The following is a 22,555-nucleotide window of genomic DNA, read 5'->3' as shown; positions in this document are numbered from 1 at the left end:
CTCAAGATTAACTAAAAAAAAAAAAAAAAAATTTTTTTTTACTATGAATGAATGAATGAATGAATGAATGAATGAAAACTTTATTTAACAGATTGCAGAATGGGTACAATACAGTACGGCTCAATACATACAATTGTTAAGGGGATGCAGACCTGAGAAAGACGTTTGTCTTGTTTCCATCAGGGTCCCCCATTTTCAATTCATATAGACATTTATGACATACACAACATACATGACATTTATGGCATAGGGACATATAGGTATTTAGTACGGATACATTTGTGACATAACGGTATTCAAATATACAGTACTGTTACCCCTAGATCCTGACAGAGTATATACATATGATGGGGAGGGGACTGTACATTAGGAGGGGGTGGGTGGGTGGGAGGGAAATATACATACGGCGGGGAGGGAATATATACATGCGGTGGTGAGGAGACTGTCTATTAGGAGGTGGTGGGGGTTTTGGGCATTTACGGTGGCCAGTTTAGAATTGCAGCCTCCCGTAGGTGCTCTTTAAGAGCGGTTTTGAATGTGGGCAGGGATTCACATTCCTTTACAGCTTTGGGTAGGGCGTTCCACATTGTTGTGGCATAATTGCGAAACGTGTTTAGTCCCTTGTTTGAGCCGAATCTGGGTTTAACATGATTTGTTGAGCTTCCTCTGGTGTAGTGGTTGTGGTATTCACTGACCTTTGGGAAGTATTTTGACATGTACATGGGCACCCCGGTCGTATAGTGTATCTTGTAGACCAGGCCCATTGCAAGTTGCTGTACTCTGTCGTCTACTCTAAGCCATCCTAGGTTGGCAAAGTGGGCAGGGGTGAGGTGGGTTCTGGGGTTCAGGTCAAGTAGTAGTCTGACCTGAGTAGACTTCACTCAGGTGTATTATTGATGCTCTCATTGATACTATGTTTGTTTCTGAAGTGTGTGTGTGTGTGTGTGTGTGTGTGTGAGATATAGAGAGAGAGGGGGGTGAGAGAGATGAGGAAGGGGCAAAAGAGAAAAAGAGCTGAGAGAGTGTGTGTGTGAGGGAGAGAGGGGTGTGTGATTAATCAGCCCTTGTGTGTGTGAATGTAACAAGTTCCTAACGTTTTCTTTCCCCTATTATTTCATGCACACTTTATTCATTGTTTTAAATTATTATTTTCTTTTAAGTTATTTTGTGCATCACTCTGTTTTGAATTTGATGCAAATTTGCAATGCATGAGGGTCATCCTTTTGTGTTAAATGGCTGCACAAAGCAAGCATTTGTTGACTCGCATGTTGATAAGAGTATTAAAACTTGGAACTTGAAAAAGATCTGTTTAAGGTAAAAAATAAAAATAAAAATTCGATTAATTTGCGATTAATCGCGAGTTAACTATGGACAATCATGCGATTAATCGAGTTAAATATTTTAATCGTTTGACAGCACTAATATATATATATATATAATAATAATTTTTTAATGACTAATCGACGCAACAATATCTCGTCGGCGATTTTTCATAATCCATTATGCGACTAATCGTTGCAGCCCTAATTTCAAGTGTAAACAATAGATACAGCTACTACTGACATTATCACAATGACAATGTCAGTAGCCTAGCTATATCTATTATATTGTGATGAAATATAGTAGTGCATAATTTAGGCACCTTTAGTTTAGTTTATTTCGTTTATAAAGGACAGTGTGTACTGACAATCATTTGCATTAAACAAATGGATGGGTGCACTAGATTTAGCTAGAAGCTATCATTTCCATCTATAGTCCTATGTACTGTAACGTTACATAGCCATTTAATCACAATAGTGTCGCACGTGTTTTTGCGGGTCCAGTCCATGGAACGTTGACATAATTAGCAAAACACCTTATCGCCGGAGGCATAAAAGTCATTAGGATACTGCTCTGCTCTGAATTTAGGGCTTATTGCGGAATTTCTTAGCTTCTTGACGGCGCTAACACCGAAGCAGCGAGACGCTTGGACACTGCTGTGTTGTGTGTAACACGCAGCGGTCCCCGCCTCCCCGGTCATGTTTGCTTTGCAACAAACGTTCCACCCAAAAACGGAATTTCAGTCCAGATTAGGCCAAATTCTGCAATATTCCACGTTTTGCAGTTGATTCCATTTTTATTGGTCAATTCAGTGAACGCGGATTTCATATGGCTCTACCTATAACCCTATTTATATGATTACTCGCAAAGCATCTTGCTTCGCCTATTGGACAATACTTGCACCTGTGCGTGCTTGTTGAAATAATGTTTCATGCACCCATCATTCACCTAGCCACACCCACATAGGGATGGGAATTGATAGGATTTTATCGATACGATCCCATTATCGATTCTGCTTATCGATTCGATTCTTTATCGATTCTCTTATCGATACCTGATCAATTTATAATTTAAATAAATAAATTGGAAATGCAACAGAACTAAGCTGGTTAGAATAACAACATGCAACTTGACATTTCTGATTGTCATTTATTGTTGAGCCCCCATGTCAGGGGCGACAGTGGCTCGGGAGGTAGAGCAGTCGTCTGGCAATCCGGAGGTTCCCGGTTCGATTCCCGCTCCTCCCGGGCAGCGTGTCGATGTGTCCTTGAGCAAGACACTTAACCCCTAACTGCTCCCGATGAGCAGGTTGGCACCTTGCATGGTTGCCTGCGCCGTCGTTGTGTGAATGTGTGAGTGATTGGGTAAAATGTAAGGAACAAATTGTAAAGCGCTTTGGATAAAAGCGCTATATAAAAAAGCAGCCATTTACCATGTCAGAAAAATACAAAAACTGTAAAAAATAAAACATTAACTATAGCCTACACTTAAATAAAATAATGTATTTGAGATTCTCTTAAAATGTATTTATTTTTTTATTCTTAAACTAATTTAATCTATTGAATAACAGTCGTTATTCCTCTGACTTCTGTCTCAGACACACACACACAGACACACAGAGCTCCCTCCCCGGGCCCCTGTCCTGTAGGTATTGGCTTGTGTTGCTACACGGACACATTTGTATGTTGCACCATGGTACTTCCTGTCTGACGGACTTAGTAAATAAACAATCCGGCTCTTATTATATGTGAACTAAAGAGTACAATGTTTACAGAACAGTCCCCACCCGCTGTTTTATTGTATTTGTACCTGTACTATCCGCTGTCAGCTGTTTATCTCTCTTTGTGAGCTTGATTAAATAGCGTTAGCTCACGTTAGCTAGCGATAGCTCCGCGGCTAATTTTAGCTCACCCTAAACTAAATCAATGAAAGCATTCAAGTAGTTTTCACTGCACATAGAAGTAGCCAAACAGCGGGAGCATTTCGGGAGCATATGACCAAAAGCCAGGCAATTTCGAGCCCTTAAGGAATCAAATAGAGTCTGCCATGGCTACATGCTAACGCGCGCAACTGTAGGAAAAACCTGGCAGCGTTAAGGGAATCGAAAGTCACAGGAGCCACACGGTTCCAGGCATCGGCCAATTAGGAACCGGTTCCCAACGGGAACCGGTTTTCGATTCCCATCCCTACACCCACACCCCTAGTATATAACCGAATGGAACGTATGTTTGAGTCTTTCATCTCTCTTCAGAGAGGAGGACACACCAGGGTAGTGAGACGGCATCTTTAACTGGTTCTGCGCCAAAAACCAGTTTACTCGTTATTAGAGCTGCCGCGATTACCGCATTACCGCGGTATCGCTGTTACATCACGGCCACCGCAGAGTAGGCTGAATACCGCATCACCGCTGTTTTTTATAATAATAATAATAATAAAGTACCCTCCTCTCGTTGGGCTTGCGGCTCTGCAGATATACCCTACTCCTCTATCGAGGTTCCAAGCGACCCTATTGGGTACCAGAAAAGTCACGTGAAACATTGCAGACCACTGATTGGTCAGAAGAGAGACGCGTCACACGTTCATCACAATACGGCTAATAACGTTAGCTTTAGCTCCCCGCCGGAGTGGACTACCATCGCTCCTCAGGAGTACTAAACGAGACATAATGATTTTACTGTCTGCAACGAATGTTATAATAAAAGCCCTTCATTCTATACACTTGTCTGATTGAAAACTTTATTAACAGACCGCAGAATGGGACAACTCAGCACGCTCTGAGCAAAGAAAGGAACTGAGATATGTATTGCTTGCCTTGCTATGGTCCGGTAAATACGCTGATGTTATTGAACGTATAACTATATAATGTTAATGCCACAAAACGAATGCCTTTATTATAAAGTAGTAACTTTATAGTAATAATAATAAGAAAGGGTCGGGGGGGTAACCACCCCTGCCCGCGACACCGAGTGAACGGCGCACGACCAGAGGGGAAACTTCGAATCCGTGTTTCACTTTCAATAACTAATGCGTGCTTGCCGAATCCCAAACAATATTCATGCTGCAAAGTCATCCTCTAAAGATAGACATTTAGACTAGAGGCAGGCTATATGCTATAAAGAGTAGACTACTACTAAAAAAAAAAAATGCATTCAAACTTTTATTTTTTATTTTGTGTGCGTGCGGTAATAACCGCGGCGGTAGGAAATATTTAGCAAATTTGTGCGGTAAGGAAAACATCAATACCGCGGCAGCTCTACTCGTTATTGCCCGCCAATCTAATAACGCCAACAACGAGTAAACTCGTTTTTATGATCGTTATTTCTTTTATTCGCTATTGGCATTCATAATTCATCCAGGAAGGCTCCGTGAGCCAGCTGGACCCTGTCTGATATTGCAACGCCTCAATACCTCCGCCTGGTGGATTTCGGGCGAGTTACACTCCACTCTAAACCGGAAGTGGCGATCGGGGAAAAAGCTCCGCCAAAGCTATCTTGTAACGTGGATCAATATACACACCTCGAGTGCATGGGATCGCTTTCGAGACGCAAGAATCAATATGCTTTCGGCGTTTATTGCGTCATACAAACGGAAAATGGATCTAGCAGATCAACATCAAATAATTGGAAAACATTTTCTCCAGACGCATCGGCCAGAGGTAAGAGGAATCTAACGTTATTTCCAGCTCCATTTATTTCATTGCAATCCATCTGATCAACGTACGGTGTCTTACTAAAGAAAGCCGTTACTGACAATCAAGGAATCATAAACGACCCCCCCCCCCCTTTCCTTCACGCATGATTGAGCATAATGTATAGCGATCATATGCATTAGACATTTTTAATATAGCGCGTATAGGGACGAAACGCCAATTGATAATGTATAATACGCATCGTGGCCTATAACGCGCGTTCTAGGAATTACTGCTATACAGTCTAAAAACACTTATATTCTCGACGGTACTAACACGACAATGTATGAATGGAAAAATATAACGTTCCCACATCCGGAACGATAGATACCCGATGTTGAATGGGCCATAGTAATGTCGATATAGCTATAATATTTAAAAAGTTATAGCCCTGCAAAGAAGGTGAGACACTCCATAGGGTTACAGCACTGGCAGAGTGGTATAAGATGGGCAAACTGCATGGCACAGAATGTGTTAAAGATGCCTTTGAGCCAAAGTTCCACTGCAATTCGCTTTCAGAGAGCACAGTTCCTTGTGAGATACCAGATGATCTTCAGTTCATTTCACTTTTATATAATACATTTTCTCAAAAGTCCAATTTAATAAATTATTTAAATAAAATTGATAAACCCCACATTGGACGTTTTGAATATCCATATTTTCAGAAAATGTGCCTAAAAATACATCTTCTACAAGGACCATTTGCATGTTCTTGGTATTTAGGGACATCTATATATATATATATATATATTTTTTTTTTTATCTTTGATGGTGAATAACACCATGCTAACATTGACCAAAAGTGAAGAATTGCCACCGAGCTCATTCAGCACCTTCTTGAGATCAAGTACACAAATTCTTTTGTCATTATGCCAAATCCCTTCCTGGTCGTTGCGCGCATTTCCCCCTACTTGCCGGCCTAGGGAGTTTGAAGACTATCACATGTCTCCTCCGATACATGTGGAGTCAGCCAGCCGCTTCTTTTCACCTGACAGCGAGGACTCTCACTGGGGGAGTGTAACGCGTGGGAGGATCACACTACCTCCCCTAGATCCCTTCCCTGCTGAACAGGCGCCCCGACCGACCAGTAGGAGTCACTGTTTACAACGACCAGGATACATACCCCACCGGCTTCCCACCTGCTAACACTGCCAATTGTGTTAGTAGGGACGACTTACCAAGCCGGAGGTACCGCCGACAGCTGGATTCGAACCCAGTGTCTCTGCGGTGGTAGGCGAGCGCTTAGTCTGCTGCGCTACCCAGCCGCCCGATTTTTTTGTAGATACAGTACAGAATTTTGCCATCCGGATACGCAATATGAATATAGAATATCAGGCCTATAAATGACCTTATTATGGCCAAGTCATAAATCTATGCATTGGCCCAAATCTCCTCTTTTCATTGGCAGAGTGCATGAGACATGAGTGCATGCTTACCAACTGTCCCGTCTGCAACACTACTATCACCGACATCTAAGAAGGGAGATCCCCCCTTGAATGGCCCTTCTAAGGTTTCTCTCCTCCACACTGCCTGTGGTGCATTTTTTCCTATTGCTAGGTTTTAGTGAGTTTTTCCTTACCTTCGCGTGGGGTATGTCTGGGAGAGTTTGCATTCATTCATTTATTTTGCATTTATTTTAAATTTGTTGGACCTTATGGTAGGGCTGACCTTCAAAGCTTTTTTTGGCAATCGAAGCTTCGGGGCCGAGCTTCGATTTTAATCCGAAGCTTCGTATAAAAAAAAATTAAAAAAAATTATGTTGTGGGACTTGTACAGCACTTGGTAAACTTTGTTGTTTTTAAATGTGCTCTATAAATAAAGTGGATTGGATTAATTAATTAAGTAGCCCCTTTCGTGACTGACGCAGCCAACAAGGTTTCACACGCTGTGTGATTTAATTCAAGGTGGATCGCTGTTGTCGTTTGAACAACTTCAGATTTCATGGGAACTACCAATCCCCCAAATCAAGAATGTTTAAGATGAATGAAGTAAGATTTTGATTATTTGAAATATGGCCTGTGTAGACTAAACTATGCACAGAATTATGTCAGTCTACAAGGTCCGGATTCTACATGGTCCGGCAATGTAGACCTTGTAGACTCCACTACAGACCAATTATCAGTGAATGTTCATGAATTTTTAAGAAGGGCTACTTCTAAAAAACAAAGAACTCACCAAAACATCTCAGTAGCACCTTATCTAAATGTTCCATTTCATATATGGAGATTCATATTTATTTATGTATTGCATGCATTTCTACATTTTATTTCCTATTTTGTTTATTCATCCCAGTATATTTCTTTCTTATGTGTGGAATTCTACAAGGCATGTAGGTGTATACCGTAATTCCTCTAATAGTAACCGGGTCTCAAATACAAGCCGGGTCTCTATTAATGGCCGGGTGCGCTCTTGAGCTAAGCAATTATAAGCCGGCCTCCTAATACAAGCCGGGTTACTAATATACTGAGCTGCATACTGAGCTAGTTACTTGATTTCACTTTGAAAACGTTGAAATGACCAATGACCACCTGTAATTGCACTGTTTACTATTTCATACAGTACTTGGTTTCAATAAATGAACCCAGTACATTTTACTGGGTTCAAACTGACACAAAATGTTGATTTATTCATTATGATCCGTTTGAAAATTTGAAATATAGGCCTCCCTCTTATACAGGCCTCCTCCTAATACAAGCCTGGTACCCGCTACAGTTGAAACAAATACAAGCCGGGGTTACTATTAGAGGAATTACGGTATGTGTTTGAGGATAATATCCTTCAAACAGGCAATAGTGATGATATAATTTGGGCAGTGCTGAGCTGGGTTACTTTCCTCCAGTGGATTTGTCCCCCGGCACCACCCAATGGCCCCATGCGCGCGCATTTTTTTATTTTTTTTTTAACATCGATTGTTTTTTTAATGTTCGAAGCTTGTGCCATCGAACGAAGCTTCGAAGCTTCAAAGTATTTAAGACAGCCCTACCTTATGGTGTTCTTGTTTTGTTCTTGACTTATTGTTATGTTTCTTCGTGACTTGTTTAAAGAAGACGTGTCCGTGGACAGCGACTCCTACAGGTCGGTTGGTGCGCCTGCGCAGTAGAATCAGGAAGTGTCGGGGGCAGCGTGAGCCTCCCACGAGTTACTCCTTGCCACTGAGAGATCGAGCTGCGCAGGTGAAAAGATGCAACTGCTGTTACCTCAAGTACCGGAGAAGACTTGTGCTATGTATGACTTAGTCCACATTGCAGCCGGCTTGTGGGAGGCAAGAAACAGCGTCCGTGACAGGGGAGGGTTGAATTGGATGATACGAAATTGGGATGGGAGAAAATATAGAAAATGGGAGAAAAAGTGGATAAAAAAAAAAATAAAAAAAAAAAGAAGACGTGTCCGGCCCATGGGGACATTAACGTGTGTTGCCGGGCCTTACAAATAAATTTGATTTGATTCAGAGTTAAATCTGGATTTTGTACCACCACCAGGCGCCCAGTACAGGGCAGCAAAGACCGTGAATTAAATCTACTGTAAGTACAGATTGCGAAGCAGTTTTTTCCTAGACGTTCACAGAAAGGTAAAGAAACAATTATTTATTTATATTAAGGTTGTATTTTATGGCAATAATGTTGAGGTTTGTTCGGCCAGTGAGATATAATCACGACATTCACGCCAATATTTGTAAAAGAAAAATAGTTAGGCTTCCTATGTCTGCAGCTGGTGTGATATGGGTAGTGTAGTTTTATGACATTTCGACATCCATCGAAAGCCCTGGGTCTCCTCTTTCTTAGGACTACAACGATTTCATGACTGCGTCATGTCCTTGCGTCTAAATCATCCGGTTTCCGATACAATGCGCAGAGAGGTTTATGAGCTCATATTTAGCTAATAACACTTAAAATCATTGCTAAACAAACGTAGTGCTGAAAATATACACTTTGACTGCCGTTTTGATTTGATAGGGTTAGGGTCTTTTACTCGACTACATTTGAAAAATAAACACATCACTTAATACGTATTGATCCGATTTGTGACGTGAAAATCCCGGCGTGGTACCATCGGTCAAAAAACTAAAAATGTATTACTCTGTCTATAGACCCATAGATTTCTCTGAAAAGTGGGACCAGCGGCACATCACCAAACTGAGCGGGACAGCGGAGCTCTATGGTCCTGCCTGGGGAGCATCCGGCTAAGTTTGTTTGGTTGAATTTCACTTTTATTTATTAATTTCAGACATCAGACTCAAGGCAACGGCAGCAGCCTCTCCGCATCTCCATGAGCTTTGTAGTAGTCATCAGATTTAGATATCTTCCTGGTGGCGTGGACTACAATGTTAATGCAATGTGAAGGGGTACTAAAACCCACTGCAAGCACATTGGCCTTAAACCCTATTGCCTTAAAACTATACTGCCACCAGACGCCCCCTGCCCGCCTTTAGACCTCTGGGGGGAAATTGCAAATGAGAGTCACACAGACCACATCTACATGTCGGCTGTAATAGGATTATATCTGCCCTGCCCAATGAAAAGTGGCGAGTGTCAAGCCAGTGGGAATCGGCTTTGGGCACAATATGCAGTCCTGTCTTTTGATTGCCAGGCGCTAGACTACTTACTATTAATTGGTGCATGAATGCAACCTCTGCAGTGGAGCACAACCGCTGGTGATGGGCTTCCATTACAAACTTTATGTCTATCGAGACAACTAATCAGCATAAACTATTGTGATTTTAGTAAGCTAGCTATGCAGATTATCAATGATTAAAAAGGGGAAATAGAATTTACATTAATACTATTCCAATGATCTTGGATAGTTAACCCTTTCTCCGCCGATGACGTGTTAAGACGTCATTCCTCGCCATGCGTAATCTGCCAATGATGTTTTACAGCGTCTTTGAGATCAATATTTCAAATTTCTGTCATGGTATTCATATTTCACCCACGGATCCTTGACTGGTGCTGTAGGACTCCGCTCAACTCTCCAACGCTTCAATACCGCCACCTGGTGGCCAATCGGCGAGTTGCAACCGGATGTTGATAATTGTGACGCCGGTGTGTCTCCCTATTCCCTCCGGCCACTCGCTATCGCTTGCGGGACTCAATCTTGACACACTAGATAATCGATCCGTTGCCATAACTCAATAAACAACATTATTTGGACGTATATAGTACGGTATTATACAACCTGGAAATGGATCGCATAGATCAACATCCCATAATAGCAATCTTTTTGCTCCACGCTCATCACCCAGCGGTAAGAGGAGACTGGGGTGAGTTTCAGCGTTTTTGATTATTATTATCCATACAAACTGTTCTGATCTATATATCACCCATACTACATGAATGATTTAACGTCGGCCACGGACTTATAAACGACCCCCCCCCCCCCCCCCCCTCCGGTCAACCGCGCATGATGAGTCATAACGTCTGGGACCTTTTTTAATCTGGCGTCAATTGGTATCAAACTGCATTTGATGATCTAATATAGCATTTATGGCTATAACTCACGTTCTATGAAATACTGCAGAAAACGATAAAAACATATTTATACTCTAGACCGTATTTTTGTATGAATGTGTGAATGAAAAAGTTAAACGTTCCTACATCCTGAACGATAGCTAATCGATGTTGAATGGACCATAGTAATGTCAATTTAGCAATACAATTTAAAAAGTTATAGCCCTGCAAAGTAGGTGAACATCTCCATAGACAAATAGAGCTGGCAGACTGGCTACAAGGATGGATATAAGCGTGGCAGAGAAAGGGTGAAGGTAGAATCTGTAATTCTGTCAAACAGCGACCTCTAGGAAAAACAGCCCTGCTTGGTATCGCACTTTTGTTTTAGTCTGATGTCTGGAGTTTAGCAACTTCTTATACTGTGAACTCTTGGTAGAGCCTGAGGTGTGGCCAGCAGTAGCAACCCCTACCCTACACCCACTGAAATCAAATATCAGACAAAAACTACATATTTAAACAAAGCGCAGTATCTACCTGTTAAGTGAATATCTAGAAACCTAGACAACAGGCTCCCTAAGCTGGAAATCAGAGCATCAAGACATTAATTTGTTACGCTACCTCCGCAAACCCAGCCACCACAACCAGCACGGCTACAACAGTTAGCCTGGCTAACGCAACCATGGCTAGCCCATCTTTTTTGGGGGGTGCCAATATCTTATCTTGGCAATTATTTTTAGTTTCTTAGTTGAAAGTTATATTCTACGATGTTGAGAATCAGAATAACAAAGCTGGGAAGATTAAAAGAAAATGCAGTGTATATTTATTTGTATATATATACATAGACAATGGTTGGAGATCAAGGTTTTAAACTCTGTTGTACATGTTTTAATTGATTGTTATCCTTACCCGTCTTATTGTTGTGATTTTATATGCCGTGCGATATTAACTCTGTATGTACACTTGACGTGACTGTAAATGAGGGAAACCTCAGTTGCCTTTCGAGTTGAAATAAAGGTTTGAAATGTATATATAAAAAATAAAAACATAACACAACTGTCCAGCACTGTAATCTAGAACGTATATAGTCTACCATGAAAAAGGTTCATGTTTTCATTCTAGTGGAATAGCAAGTAGGAGCACAGATCAATGATGCCATCTAGTGGGTTTCCTCAATTACTGGAGTCAGAGTGTGGAGGGAGGTCATCAATCATTAAAGGCCACGTCACACTCATGCCATGCTCTCTCTCTCTCTTTCTCTCTCTCTCCAACGTATGAGCACTGAGCAGAGCACACTGCATGAATTTCATTTATTTAAACTCGAAAGGCAACTGAGGGTTCCCTCGTTTACGGTCATGTCGAGTGTACATACAGAAATTTGTTTGCTATCGGAGCATCAACTTTGCGAATTGAAACGTTAAAATAGCACAGCGTAAAAAAAAAAACACATAATGTGCCGTGACAGGTGTGCAACATAATGCGCCAGAAAGCAGCAAACCGAAGAAGCGATGAGGTCGAAATGATAATATAATAATAATAGATAAGAGTAATAGATATAAAACCTGGATTTAGGCTACTGGAGCTGAGCTGAATGTGTTAAAATAGACAAACATTTATTATGTGCTGGTGCACCTAAATGAAAAAGTTAGGCGCACTGGTGCAACCAATGTAAAAAGTTAGTCTGGAGCCCTGAAGTCTGTTGCGTCGAGTGCAATTTACCTGTGCTCTTGTCCCACTCCTGCTACAAGAAACTGTCCGGCACTAGAAAACTTCAGGCTGTTGATGAACCCCGTCTACAGACAGACAAGACGGAGACAAAACAGAGGCTTTTAATTTTACCCAGTCTGAATGGAAACTGTGGCTGTAAACCCCCAAACACGATCCAAATTGAATGTTCTGGATGTCAAGACTAGAGAACAAATTGGCCCCCAGTGTGTGCAGATCGTTACCCAGTAAGTACTTCCCTTCTGAGTGGAGACAGGGTAGGACACACACGCTCCTGACTTGAACCAATTAAGCACAGAGTTGCCACCTCAGTGACCTTTTCAATTTCAGTACGCTCCGACAGGGACGTGACAAACTAGGAGAATAACTATGGCTACATGTCAACCTGAGGATGGCCTACTTAGGAGTGATCATGATGAGATTAACATTTGAAATACATTCAGCCACAGTCTATTCATACCACAAATTCTACGTGATCCAAGGTGAAATTACCTGCTTCGATGTCTTTCATAAAAAACATCCTCTTAGCAAAGAGAAAAACAGTGCGTTTTTAGACTTGTGGACAAGGCCATTGGTTATGACGTTAAGTGTTTTCCATAAACTCTGTTTTAGCTGTGTTTGGTATAGTTTGGCAAAACATTTAAAAAAAATCTACACCTTGGAAGGTGAAAAGCTCCATTTTCAGTGACCTATAACTAACATTTTCGAGGAGGCCAAAATGCAGAGTAAATACTGTGTGTGGGACAGAGAGTGTAGCAGGTTGAGGCTCACCACTGGCACACTGAAGAGACGCTGTAGGCCGCGGTACCCCTGGCCACACTTCCACAGCTGCACCTTAGAGTCGTGGGAACCTGTGTAGAGGAAAGAGCATTAAGCTTTAGTTCATCGTAGACCTCTTTTTCAGCTGGCGATGTTTCAGCAAAGTACTCAGTTTAGTTTCTTGCAAGTTTTTCCTAGCACCAACCAGTTAGGTACAAGCCAACATTATCGGAAATGCACTTACCGCCTTCTCCAGAATCAGACAAGAAGATAGATACCAATTTCCTCTATCCGGCTACAAACTAACCTAGCTTAGCACAAATGAATGGAAACATATACCTCTCCCAGAGTTTTAAGCTAGGCTAGCTGATCCGCATTTGCTTCCATTCGTTTGTGCTAAGCTAGGGTAGCTTGCACCCGGATAGCTTTCTACTGAACGCATAAAGGGGAAATTTGTATCCCTCTTCTTGTCTGCCTCTGGAGAAGACGATAGGTGCATTTCCCATAATTGTGGGCGTGTTCCTTTAAACAGGTCTGCGCTTCTTATCGCAACTCTTGCCCACAGTGAGTATTCAAAGTGTTTAGAGAAGCTGCCGAAGAGGTTTCTCACAGCTGGAGGCACCTGAGGCGACGGTGTCAGAGTTCTGAAGCGCGGCTACAGACGAGATCCAGTGAGGCTGCTCCAACCCAGGGTCGCCATGGCAACCGTGAGCCTTCTTCACCGTACTCATGGGCTTCTTCTTGTTGACACTCCAGAGGCACACGGAGCTGAGACAGAGGGAGTTTAGAGAACAAAAAAAAGAGAAAATAATCTATGAACAAAAAGAGCAGGTGTGGCAGTGGATGAGTAAAAGTACAAGGCGTCTTTGAGTGAAGACAGCCCAGCTGTCGTCTTACCCGTCATCAGCTCCTGTGACCATGTGCTCCTCGTTAATAAGCTGGACACAGTCGATGGAGCCCCTAGAGATTACCAGAAAAAACAACAAACTGTTACAATAGCCAACAGGCCAGTTAGAAGACACAGGAAGAAGCATGCACTCTTCTTGGAGACTGGATACACATAAATCATCAACAAGGTGCACACAGTGTAGATGAATAGTTTATCATGACGTTAAAAAGGCGAAGGCTACTATGATGTCTTCACGACTGTCTAGACTGTGCAAAGGCAGGCTTGTGCAAGGCAATCCAGTAGTGTTGGCTGCATTTCAGCTGAAATCAGAATTCAATCCCAAACATTCCAAATCCTTCACCCATAAACATAAAACAGCTTCACAAGCACAGTGTTGTGTAAACCAAGATATTCACTTGGGGGAAAAAGATATTTTCATCCATATATTGATCAAGGTACTGGCATTACAACTGGAGTTGTACCCCGGCCACTGCACTATGAGTGGCTGCCCAGTGCCCACTGTTCCTAAAATAGTTAGAATGGGTCAAATGTAGAGGTAGGGCTGGGCGATTAATCGATATTTCGATTAATTCGATTTTTGCTGTTTGGTGAAAGTTAGATTTGCACTTTATTAATCCCAATAGGGACATTCATCTTTGTTTGATCAAGAGTAACCTTTTATATTATATATATATATATATATATATATATATATATATATATATATATATATATAGCCCTATGTAGAGGATGAATTTCCCCAATGGGACTAAATAAAGGTTCAACTTCACACTTTTGTAAGCTCCTATCCAGCGCAGCAATTGCTTGAATGCATTGATCTGATCTTAAAGGGGAACTCCAACATTTTGGGTAATTAGCTTATTTAACATCTTCCCTGGAGTTAGACAAGAAGATACATACCTTTTTTGTCTCTGTGCGTGCATTTTAGCTTTGGGAATAGACGCTCCGTTAGCATAGCTTAGCTTCATCACTGGAAGTGAGGCAGGACAGTAGCCTTACAGTGCCTTACAGTGTATTGCAAGGTCTGACATTGACCAAATTTGATATGCATGACATTGGTGGGCTCTAGGTCAACTCCTGAAAAGGGGGTCAATGTCAGACCTTGCAATCAAAAGTTAGGGGGCGCACTGAAATTATGGCAAGGGTTATTAGCCCCCTAACTTTTGATTGCAAAGTCTGACATTGACCCCCTTTTCAGGAGTTGACCTAGAGCCCACCAAGGTCATGCATATCAAGTTTGGTCAATGTCAGACCTTGCAATACACTGTAAGGCACTGTAAGGCTACTGTCCTGCCTCACTTCCAGTGATGAAGCTAAGCTATGCTAACGGAGCGTCTATTCCCAAAGCTAAAATGCACGCACAGAGACAAAAAAGGTATGTATCTTCTTGTCTAACTCCAGGGAAGATGTTAAATAAGCTAATTTCCCAAAATGTTGGAGTTCCCCTTTAACACAAAGTGAAATGCCTGTGAGCAGAGTGACTAACCCAGACTTGAATTGATGGATAGAGTGAGCTAGTGACAATGTGACATTGTTCGTTTATGGGGTGCTTTGCATCTAAAACGCAGGGCAGTGCGTGGAAATCGGCGTAGTATGGTGAAAAAGCTGTAGTATGGTGAAAAATCTGTAGTATGGTGAAACATCTGAGTAGTATAACTGACTGAATATGTGATGGACAGAGTGAGTTAGTGACATTTTTAAAATTGTAAAAGAAAATCTGCGCAGTGTGGTTGTGACGGAGTGGCTCTGTCACAGACTCCGAGCAGCACGCACGCACACCAAACATTCATCATTGGACTAAAATCAGATTGGAGACTGGATCAGATTGGACTGAGAACATTAATTTCATATTATCACATATACCTTCAGACATTATCATATACACCTTCATATACATTATCATTAGGGATGGGTACCGAATTCGTTAAGGGTACCGACCGAAACACGTCGGTACTACCGTGTATCGATTCACGTGAGATCCAACGGTGCCCATTTCGTGTATGGCAACAAAAAAAAGGCTATAAAACGCTGCGACGCCATTTTTTATTTTTTTATTTCTCTTATTATATCGATCCCATAAAACTGCATTTTATTGGCTATTTGAGCGCAGTTATTGTGTCTACCTTCTGTGAACGTTTAGCAACAATCAGAGTTGAAAAACCGATCCAAAATGGCGGAGCAATGTCCATAATTAACTTTATTATTTACAGATTCATTCACGGTTCTTGTGATACTAAATCCAGATTGAACTCTACCATTGGAAAGAGTAGATTTGGCCCGATCCATAGATATGCAACATGGCTATAATAAGATTATTATAATTTTTTTTTTTATACAACCGAGGTAGGTCGATTACATTTTTTTTTGACTAAAGTACAGAAAAAAGGTACCGTTGGGTACCGGTATCGATTCACAGGTACCGGTTCAAATGTGAAAGGTACCCATCCCTAATTATCATACATACATACATTCATCTCATCATACATACATACACTCATTATCATATATATACATTCAGATGTATAATCAAACATGCATACATATTCATTAATCTTATCATACATGCATTCATATATTACCATACATACAAAACATATATTTATTTATTGGGTTATGTTTATATATTTATTTATTTATTTATTGGGTTGTTGTTGTGGGGGTATTGGTGTTGCGGGTTGTTTGGTATAATGTGTGTAGGAAACGGCTAATTAATTGATGTGTAGCACCCGTTTAGTCTTGTTAATTAACACTTTGATCGCCATGGTTCAAATTCATAATTTACCATCCCTAGCCAGCTCTATTTGTCTATGGAGAAGTTCCCCTTCTTTGCAGGGCTATAACTTTTTAAATTCTATTGCTAAATTGCCATTATTATGGCCCATTCAATGTCCTATATCCATTGTTCAGGGTGTAGCAACGATATACTTTTTCATTCACATATTCATACTAAAATATGGTCTACTCTAAAGTATAAGTATGTTTTTATCGTTTTCTGCAGCTTTCTCCAGAACTTGATTTATAGCTCCAAATGCATTATATTGATGATCAAATACAGTTTGGTAGCGATCGTTGCCAGAGGAAAAATTTCAACTGGAGGTACTTCTAGAAGTTACTACGTATCATCTGATATTGACCGGATGGGCGAGGGGGCGTTCATAATTCCGTGGGCAACGTTATACCATTCATCTAGTGTGGGTCATATGATCATCAGATCAGTTAGTATAGAATAAGTTAGAAAATAACGCTGGATCTTACCGTATGTTCCTCGCGCCGTTGGACGATCAGCGTGGAGTAGACAGTTTTCGATTATGGGATGTTGATCCTGATGAACCATTTCCAGGTTGTATAATACTATATACGTCCAAATAACGTTGTTTATTGAGTTAGGGCGAGCGATTGATTATCCAGTGTGTTGAGATGGAGTCCGGCTACCGATCGCGAGTGCCCGGACGGATTATGGATGAGCACTTCCTGTTTGGCGCGCCAATCTGAGTAGTACTTTGAAAAACCAGTGTAGTATGGTGAGACTCACTCATGGCCATGGAAGACCAGTTGGGACTCCTCCGCTATCTTCCACACCCTCACGCTGCCATCTCTCCCTCCCACAGACACACAGCGCTCGCGGCTCAGGCAGTCCAGCCCCATGATCCGGTCCTGATGCCCAAACCTGAAGACAGTCAATGATGTTAAAAAAGAAGAAAGAAAACATGCAAGCGTTTCAAGTAACTTGAATTCTAGTCAGTTTACTCACAGAGTTTCCACATAAGCGTTCTCATCCACGTTCCACACCTTGATGGAACGATCGTGTGAGGCACTGTATAGGTCATGAGTTCCCCTCCTGAAGGAAAGACCCTAGGGGACAACGTAAGAGATGTTTGTTACGACTGCTGAGAGTAACCCTAACTAAATCCTACGCAAGACAGTAATGTGGTATGGTATGGTTTATTTCTTAATCCCAGAGGGGAAACATGGTTTGCCACCAGAGCGAATACAAATATACAAACATGAAAGAAAGTTACATGATACAATACAGGATACACAACACAGTAGTAGAGCCTCTCAACACAGTGCTAATGGTGTTTAACCGCAGCAGGAACAAAGGACCTTCTCAATCGCTCAGTAGAGCATTGAGGCATCAACAACCTATCACTGAATGAGCTTCACAAAAATACTGAACAGTGGGTGGCCTTCAAAGGATAAAATGGTGTTCAGTTTAGTTCTACTTCGCTTGGCTATGATGATCTCCAGGGAATCAGGAGGGAGGCCAATCACAGCCAGCCTTTTTAATGATTTTATTTATACGTTTTTTGTCAGAAACTGTGATGCTGTCCCCCCAACAGAGAACAGCATTAAACAGGACACTAGCCAGGATACCTTGGTAGAACATATAAAGAAGTGACCTGCTGATGTCTAAGGATCTAAGCTTCTTCAAATTAAAATTGTATTGAAGGCGCTAGAAAAATCAAAGAACATTTCCCTAACAGAGCTGGCAGGCGATTCAAGGTGGCTATACATATGGTGCAACATAAATCAGTGCATCGTCGACTCCTACACTCTTCCTGTATGCAAATTGCAAGGGGTCTAAATAAGGTGCCACCTGCTCCCTGAGGTGGCCCAGCACAACGCTTTCAAAACATTTCATGATGTGGCATGTCAGAGCAATAGGTCTCAGGTTAGTGAGGCTATTATGCAATGTATGTCAGTGGGACAAATACCGATAGGACTTTACATCTAGAGCTTCTTTTAAAAGAGCAAAACTGAATTTGTGAATCTTGTTGTGTGCTCATCACTTTCCTAACAACTGATTAATGACCAAAACATGTGGATTAAATTAAATGAGACCCTAACAGCTGATTAATGACCAAAACATGTGGATTAAATAGAGAGAGGGAATTCATATACTCATATGAAAAAGTATACAGTAGCGAATAAATTATTCTCATATGAAGGGAGTACAGGGAAGGGAATAAATTATTCTCATATGAAGGGAGTACAGAGAAGGGAATACATTATTCTCATATAGTATAGGGAGGGTGTGGGGGGGGCTTGTAGACCATCTTACCGACACTGGGCCTCTGTGTCCTGTGAACTTGTACAGGTGTTTACACGTCTCTGCCTCCCAAATCATTATCAACTTGTTCATGTCTCCAGTTGCCTAGAAGTGTAGAGATAAAGTCAGGTTGAACACAGCTACAAATGTCAAGAGTTCTTCAAGTGTAATAGACAGCAGAAGTGATGCAATACCTGGCCTTGTCCCACATTTAAAAAAGGTCCCATGTTTTGCTATTCCTTTCACTATTTGGGAAATGTTACACAATTCCTGTGAGTCTATGGAACACATCTGTAAGTAATTTTTTTTCAAAAGAATTAATTGTTTTGTATTTCTAATCAAGTACTCTGAAGCAGCATTTTTCCACTTGAATATTTCAAGCCGTTTTGGGCTGGGCTCCGGCCATACTCGCAAATCGCTTTGAGTGACAGTCACCCACAGTCTGCACTGGCAGACAGAGAGAGACAGAGAGATAGAAGGGAGACTAATTAATTTCACTGTGGAGGGGCATAATCCCACAGGACAATGCAATGGTAACTTGTTTCAAATGAGAATATATACCCCTGTGAATATTATTGCACGGATCGGAATAGGCGTGAGTGTGCGTTATGATATTTTGCAACAGGTTGACGTGACGCAAGTGCCGACAAGAGAGCAGAGAACGAGAGAGGGAAATCTGGGAGAAATAGTGTGAACCTCTGTACGCGTTACGTTCCCCCAGTGAAACTCCTCGCTGTCAGGTGAAAAGAAGCGGCTTGCGACTCCACATATATCGTAGGAGGCATGTGGTAGTTCTACACCCTCCCCAGGCCGACAGTGGGGCAATGCCCGCAATGACCAGGAAGGGAATTGGCATAACGACTAAATTGGGATGGGTGAAAAATACAGAAAGCCCAAAAATAAATAAAAGAAATAAAAGGAACTTGAAAAGATGTGAAATATAAGTGAGACACATTTGAAGGGGTTATTTTACTATGAGACCCAATAAATGCACATCAGAACACTATAGAACCTCTAATACAGGGGTGGCCAACCAGTCAGAGACTTAAAGCCACAAAAATTACTGTGGTACCACAAAGAGCCACACCATTTATACGAGCGTTTCTCAACCTTTTTTTTCAGTCACGGCACCCTTCATGTGTTTGGACGCCATAAATCCATCTCTACAGAATGTATGAATTAATGTTGCATTTTCTTTTCAAATGTAGCCAAGAGTAAAGACCCTAACCCTGTCAAAACAGCAGTCAAAGTGTATATTTTCAGCATCTCCCCCTTCCGCCCCCACACTAACCAAGCTCCTGACCGATGGACTAGATTCTTCTGTGTGTTTATGTTGTGCTGTGATGTTGTACTGTATTACCGTAATTCCTCTAATAGTAACCCCGGCTTGTATTTGTTTCAACTGTAGCGGGTACCATGCTTGTATTAGGAGGAGGCCTGTATAAGAGGGAGGCCTATATTTCAAATTTTCAAACGGATCATAATGAATAAATCAACATTTTGTGTCAGTTTGAACCCAGTAAAATGTACTGGGTTCATTTATTGAAACCAAGTACTGTATGAAATAGTAAACAGTGCAATTACAGGTGGTCACTGGTCATTTCAACGTTTTCAAAGTGAAATCAAGTAACTAGCTCAGTATGCAGCTCAGTATATTAGTAACCCGGCTTGTATTAGGAGGCCGGCTTATAATTGCTTAGCTCAAGAACGCACCCGGCCATTAATAGAGATCCGGCTTGTATTTGAGACCCGGTTACTATTAGAGGAATTACGGTATGTATCCACCCTGGCCTGTACCGATCAAGAATACCACCAACCTGGTTGTGTGGCAATAAAGGAAACTTGAATTTGGGATAACGTTTGTTTACCAATGATTTTAACGGTCATTAGTGAAATATAAGATTATAGAAATCTCAGGGCATTGAGTCGGAAACCGGTGCATATTGACGGGAGGAAGTGGCACAGCCAAAAGTGAGTGTAGTCTTTTGGAGGAAGAGACTGAGGGCTTTCGATGGGCTTTTGAATTTCGAAAAACAACACTACCCAGCTCACGCCAGCCCATGTCAATCATCTGACTTCTGGATTAACTTTTTTTTTATTTCTCTTATTTTTTCGGGATTATCTCCCACAAACCTGAACGTTATTGCCTAAAACAGAACGCACATAGTTTCTCTACCTTTCTGTGAACGTCTAGCAAAAAACGGCGTTGCAATCTGATGAAAAATGGTGGAGAAATATACATTATAAAAAGTAACTGTACTTACAGTAGATTTCATTCACGGTTTGTGAATCACGCCTGGTGATACAAATCCAGATTGATCTCTGCGATTGGAAATGGGAGATTTGGCCCGATCCATAGATGTGCGACTTGGCCGTAATAAGGTAATTTATAGGCCTAATATTCTATATTATATAATCACATTTCAAATTGCATGTGTCCAGATGGCAGAATTCAGTACTGTATCTACAAAACCTTCTATTTAATCATCTTCCCTTTATTAATTTGCTTAGATTTTTCAGGTCTGGTAAATTTTTGCATGGTGTTATTCACAGTCAAAGAAGAAAAAGAAATAATGAATAGAATTGCTATTCTCCTTTGTTCATTACAATTTACTCAAGCCTAGTAACAGACAATTATTTCTGACACTGGGAATACATTCCCTGAGATCCATAGATGACCCTAGAATTAGATACCAAGAACATGCAAATATACCATTTAAAAATAGTCTGTAAATGTTTATTCTACGTTCTTATGGAATGAATGACATTTATATAAAAGAAAAAGAATATAATTTTTTTTTCTTTTTTACCAATGGATGGAGGAGCCGCACATTGACGGGCAAAGAGCAGCATGTGGCTAGCGAACCGCGGGTTGGCCACCCCTGCTCTAATACATTTGGCCTAAATGTTTCCAACCCATGGGGTTGGACTGAAAAGGTTTGGGAACCACTGCTGTAGGGTCAGTAGTATTCCCAGACATTCACCTCATGTTAAATTGAAAGCATTTTGAGCCAGCAGGGGGCACCAACACTTTTGTCATCTATTGAACTGTGACGATAAAAATCTAACTCAATCGTACATATACATGCTAAACATAATATAGGTCCATGTACACCGCAATTCTCCAGCAGGGATGTGTAAACGGGCACAGAGATTTAGTAGAAGACTACTGACCAGGTATTTGCCATCCGATGATATGGACATACAAAGAATGTGGGCTGTGTGTCCAACATGGCGGTCCTCTGTGCCTTTCCTCCCACCAGCTATCGTGTGCAGCTTCTTACCAGTCGCCACATTCCCTGAAAATATAGGAAATAATGCACTTCACATTACAGCCTACACAGTCCATTTCTTTCAACTAAGGACATTTTCATCCATGTTTTATTATCGTCACTTTCCTAAGAAAATGAACTTAGGGCATCGCTGTGTGACGAGGTTGAGACTTGGGGCTCAACAGATATCTTGGTCAGCCAATACCAGCATATCATGACATGAAACCCAAGAGATGTTGGGGAATCTATAGATACCAGCGAATTGGTCATGCTAGCTCACCGGCAAAGCGGGTAGATATCGCTCCAACGACGAGCTAAACTGTGATGAGGAGGAAATGGGCATGGTCATTTTCAAAGGGGTCCCTTGACCTCAAGATGTCTCAATGGAAA

At 41.4% G+C, this 22,555-nt stretch overlaps 1 protein-coding gene across 2 annotated transcripts in view; it reads right to left on the bottom strand.

Moving 5' to 3' along the window:
- Positions 1-22,555, bottom strand: part of rrp9 (ribosomal RNA processing 9, U3 small nucleolar RNA binding protein) — a 40,629-nt gene that overhangs the window by 10,707 nt on the left and 7,367 nt on the right. Inside the window, exons 7-14 of one of the 2 annotated variants that reach the window (XM_084316325.1) lie at positions 22,068-22,192; positions 18,906-18,998; positions 17,595-17,695; positions 17,376-17,510; positions 13,831-13,893; positions 13,544-13,701; positions 12,946-13,025; positions 12,169-12,242 (exon numbers count right to left, since the gene is read on the bottom strand). In XM_084316325.1, coding sequence (XP_084172451.1) covers positions 12,169-12,242; positions 12,946-13,025; positions 13,544-13,701; positions 13,831-13,893; positions 17,376-17,510; positions 17,595-17,695; positions 18,906-18,998; positions 22,068-22,192 — 829 coding nt within the window. The remainder of the gene's footprint in view (positions 1-12,168; positions 12,243-12,945; positions 13,026-13,543; positions 13,702-13,830; positions 13,894-17,375; positions 17,511-17,594; positions 17,696-18,905; positions 18,999-22,067; positions 22,193-22,555) is intronic. The other variant, XM_084316326.1, reaches the window with a different exon arrangement.

The sequence above is a fragment of the Notolepis coatsorum genome (assembly GCF_963971535.1).
Source record: "Notolepis coatsorum genome assembly, chromosome: 6".
Classification (NCBI taxonomy): Eukaryota; Metazoa; Chordata; class Actinopteri; order Aulopiformes; family Paralepididae; genus Notolepis; species Notolepis coatsorum.
Note: the sequence above shows the minus strand (reverse complement) of the source record. Positions and strands in the feature narration are given on the sequence as shown.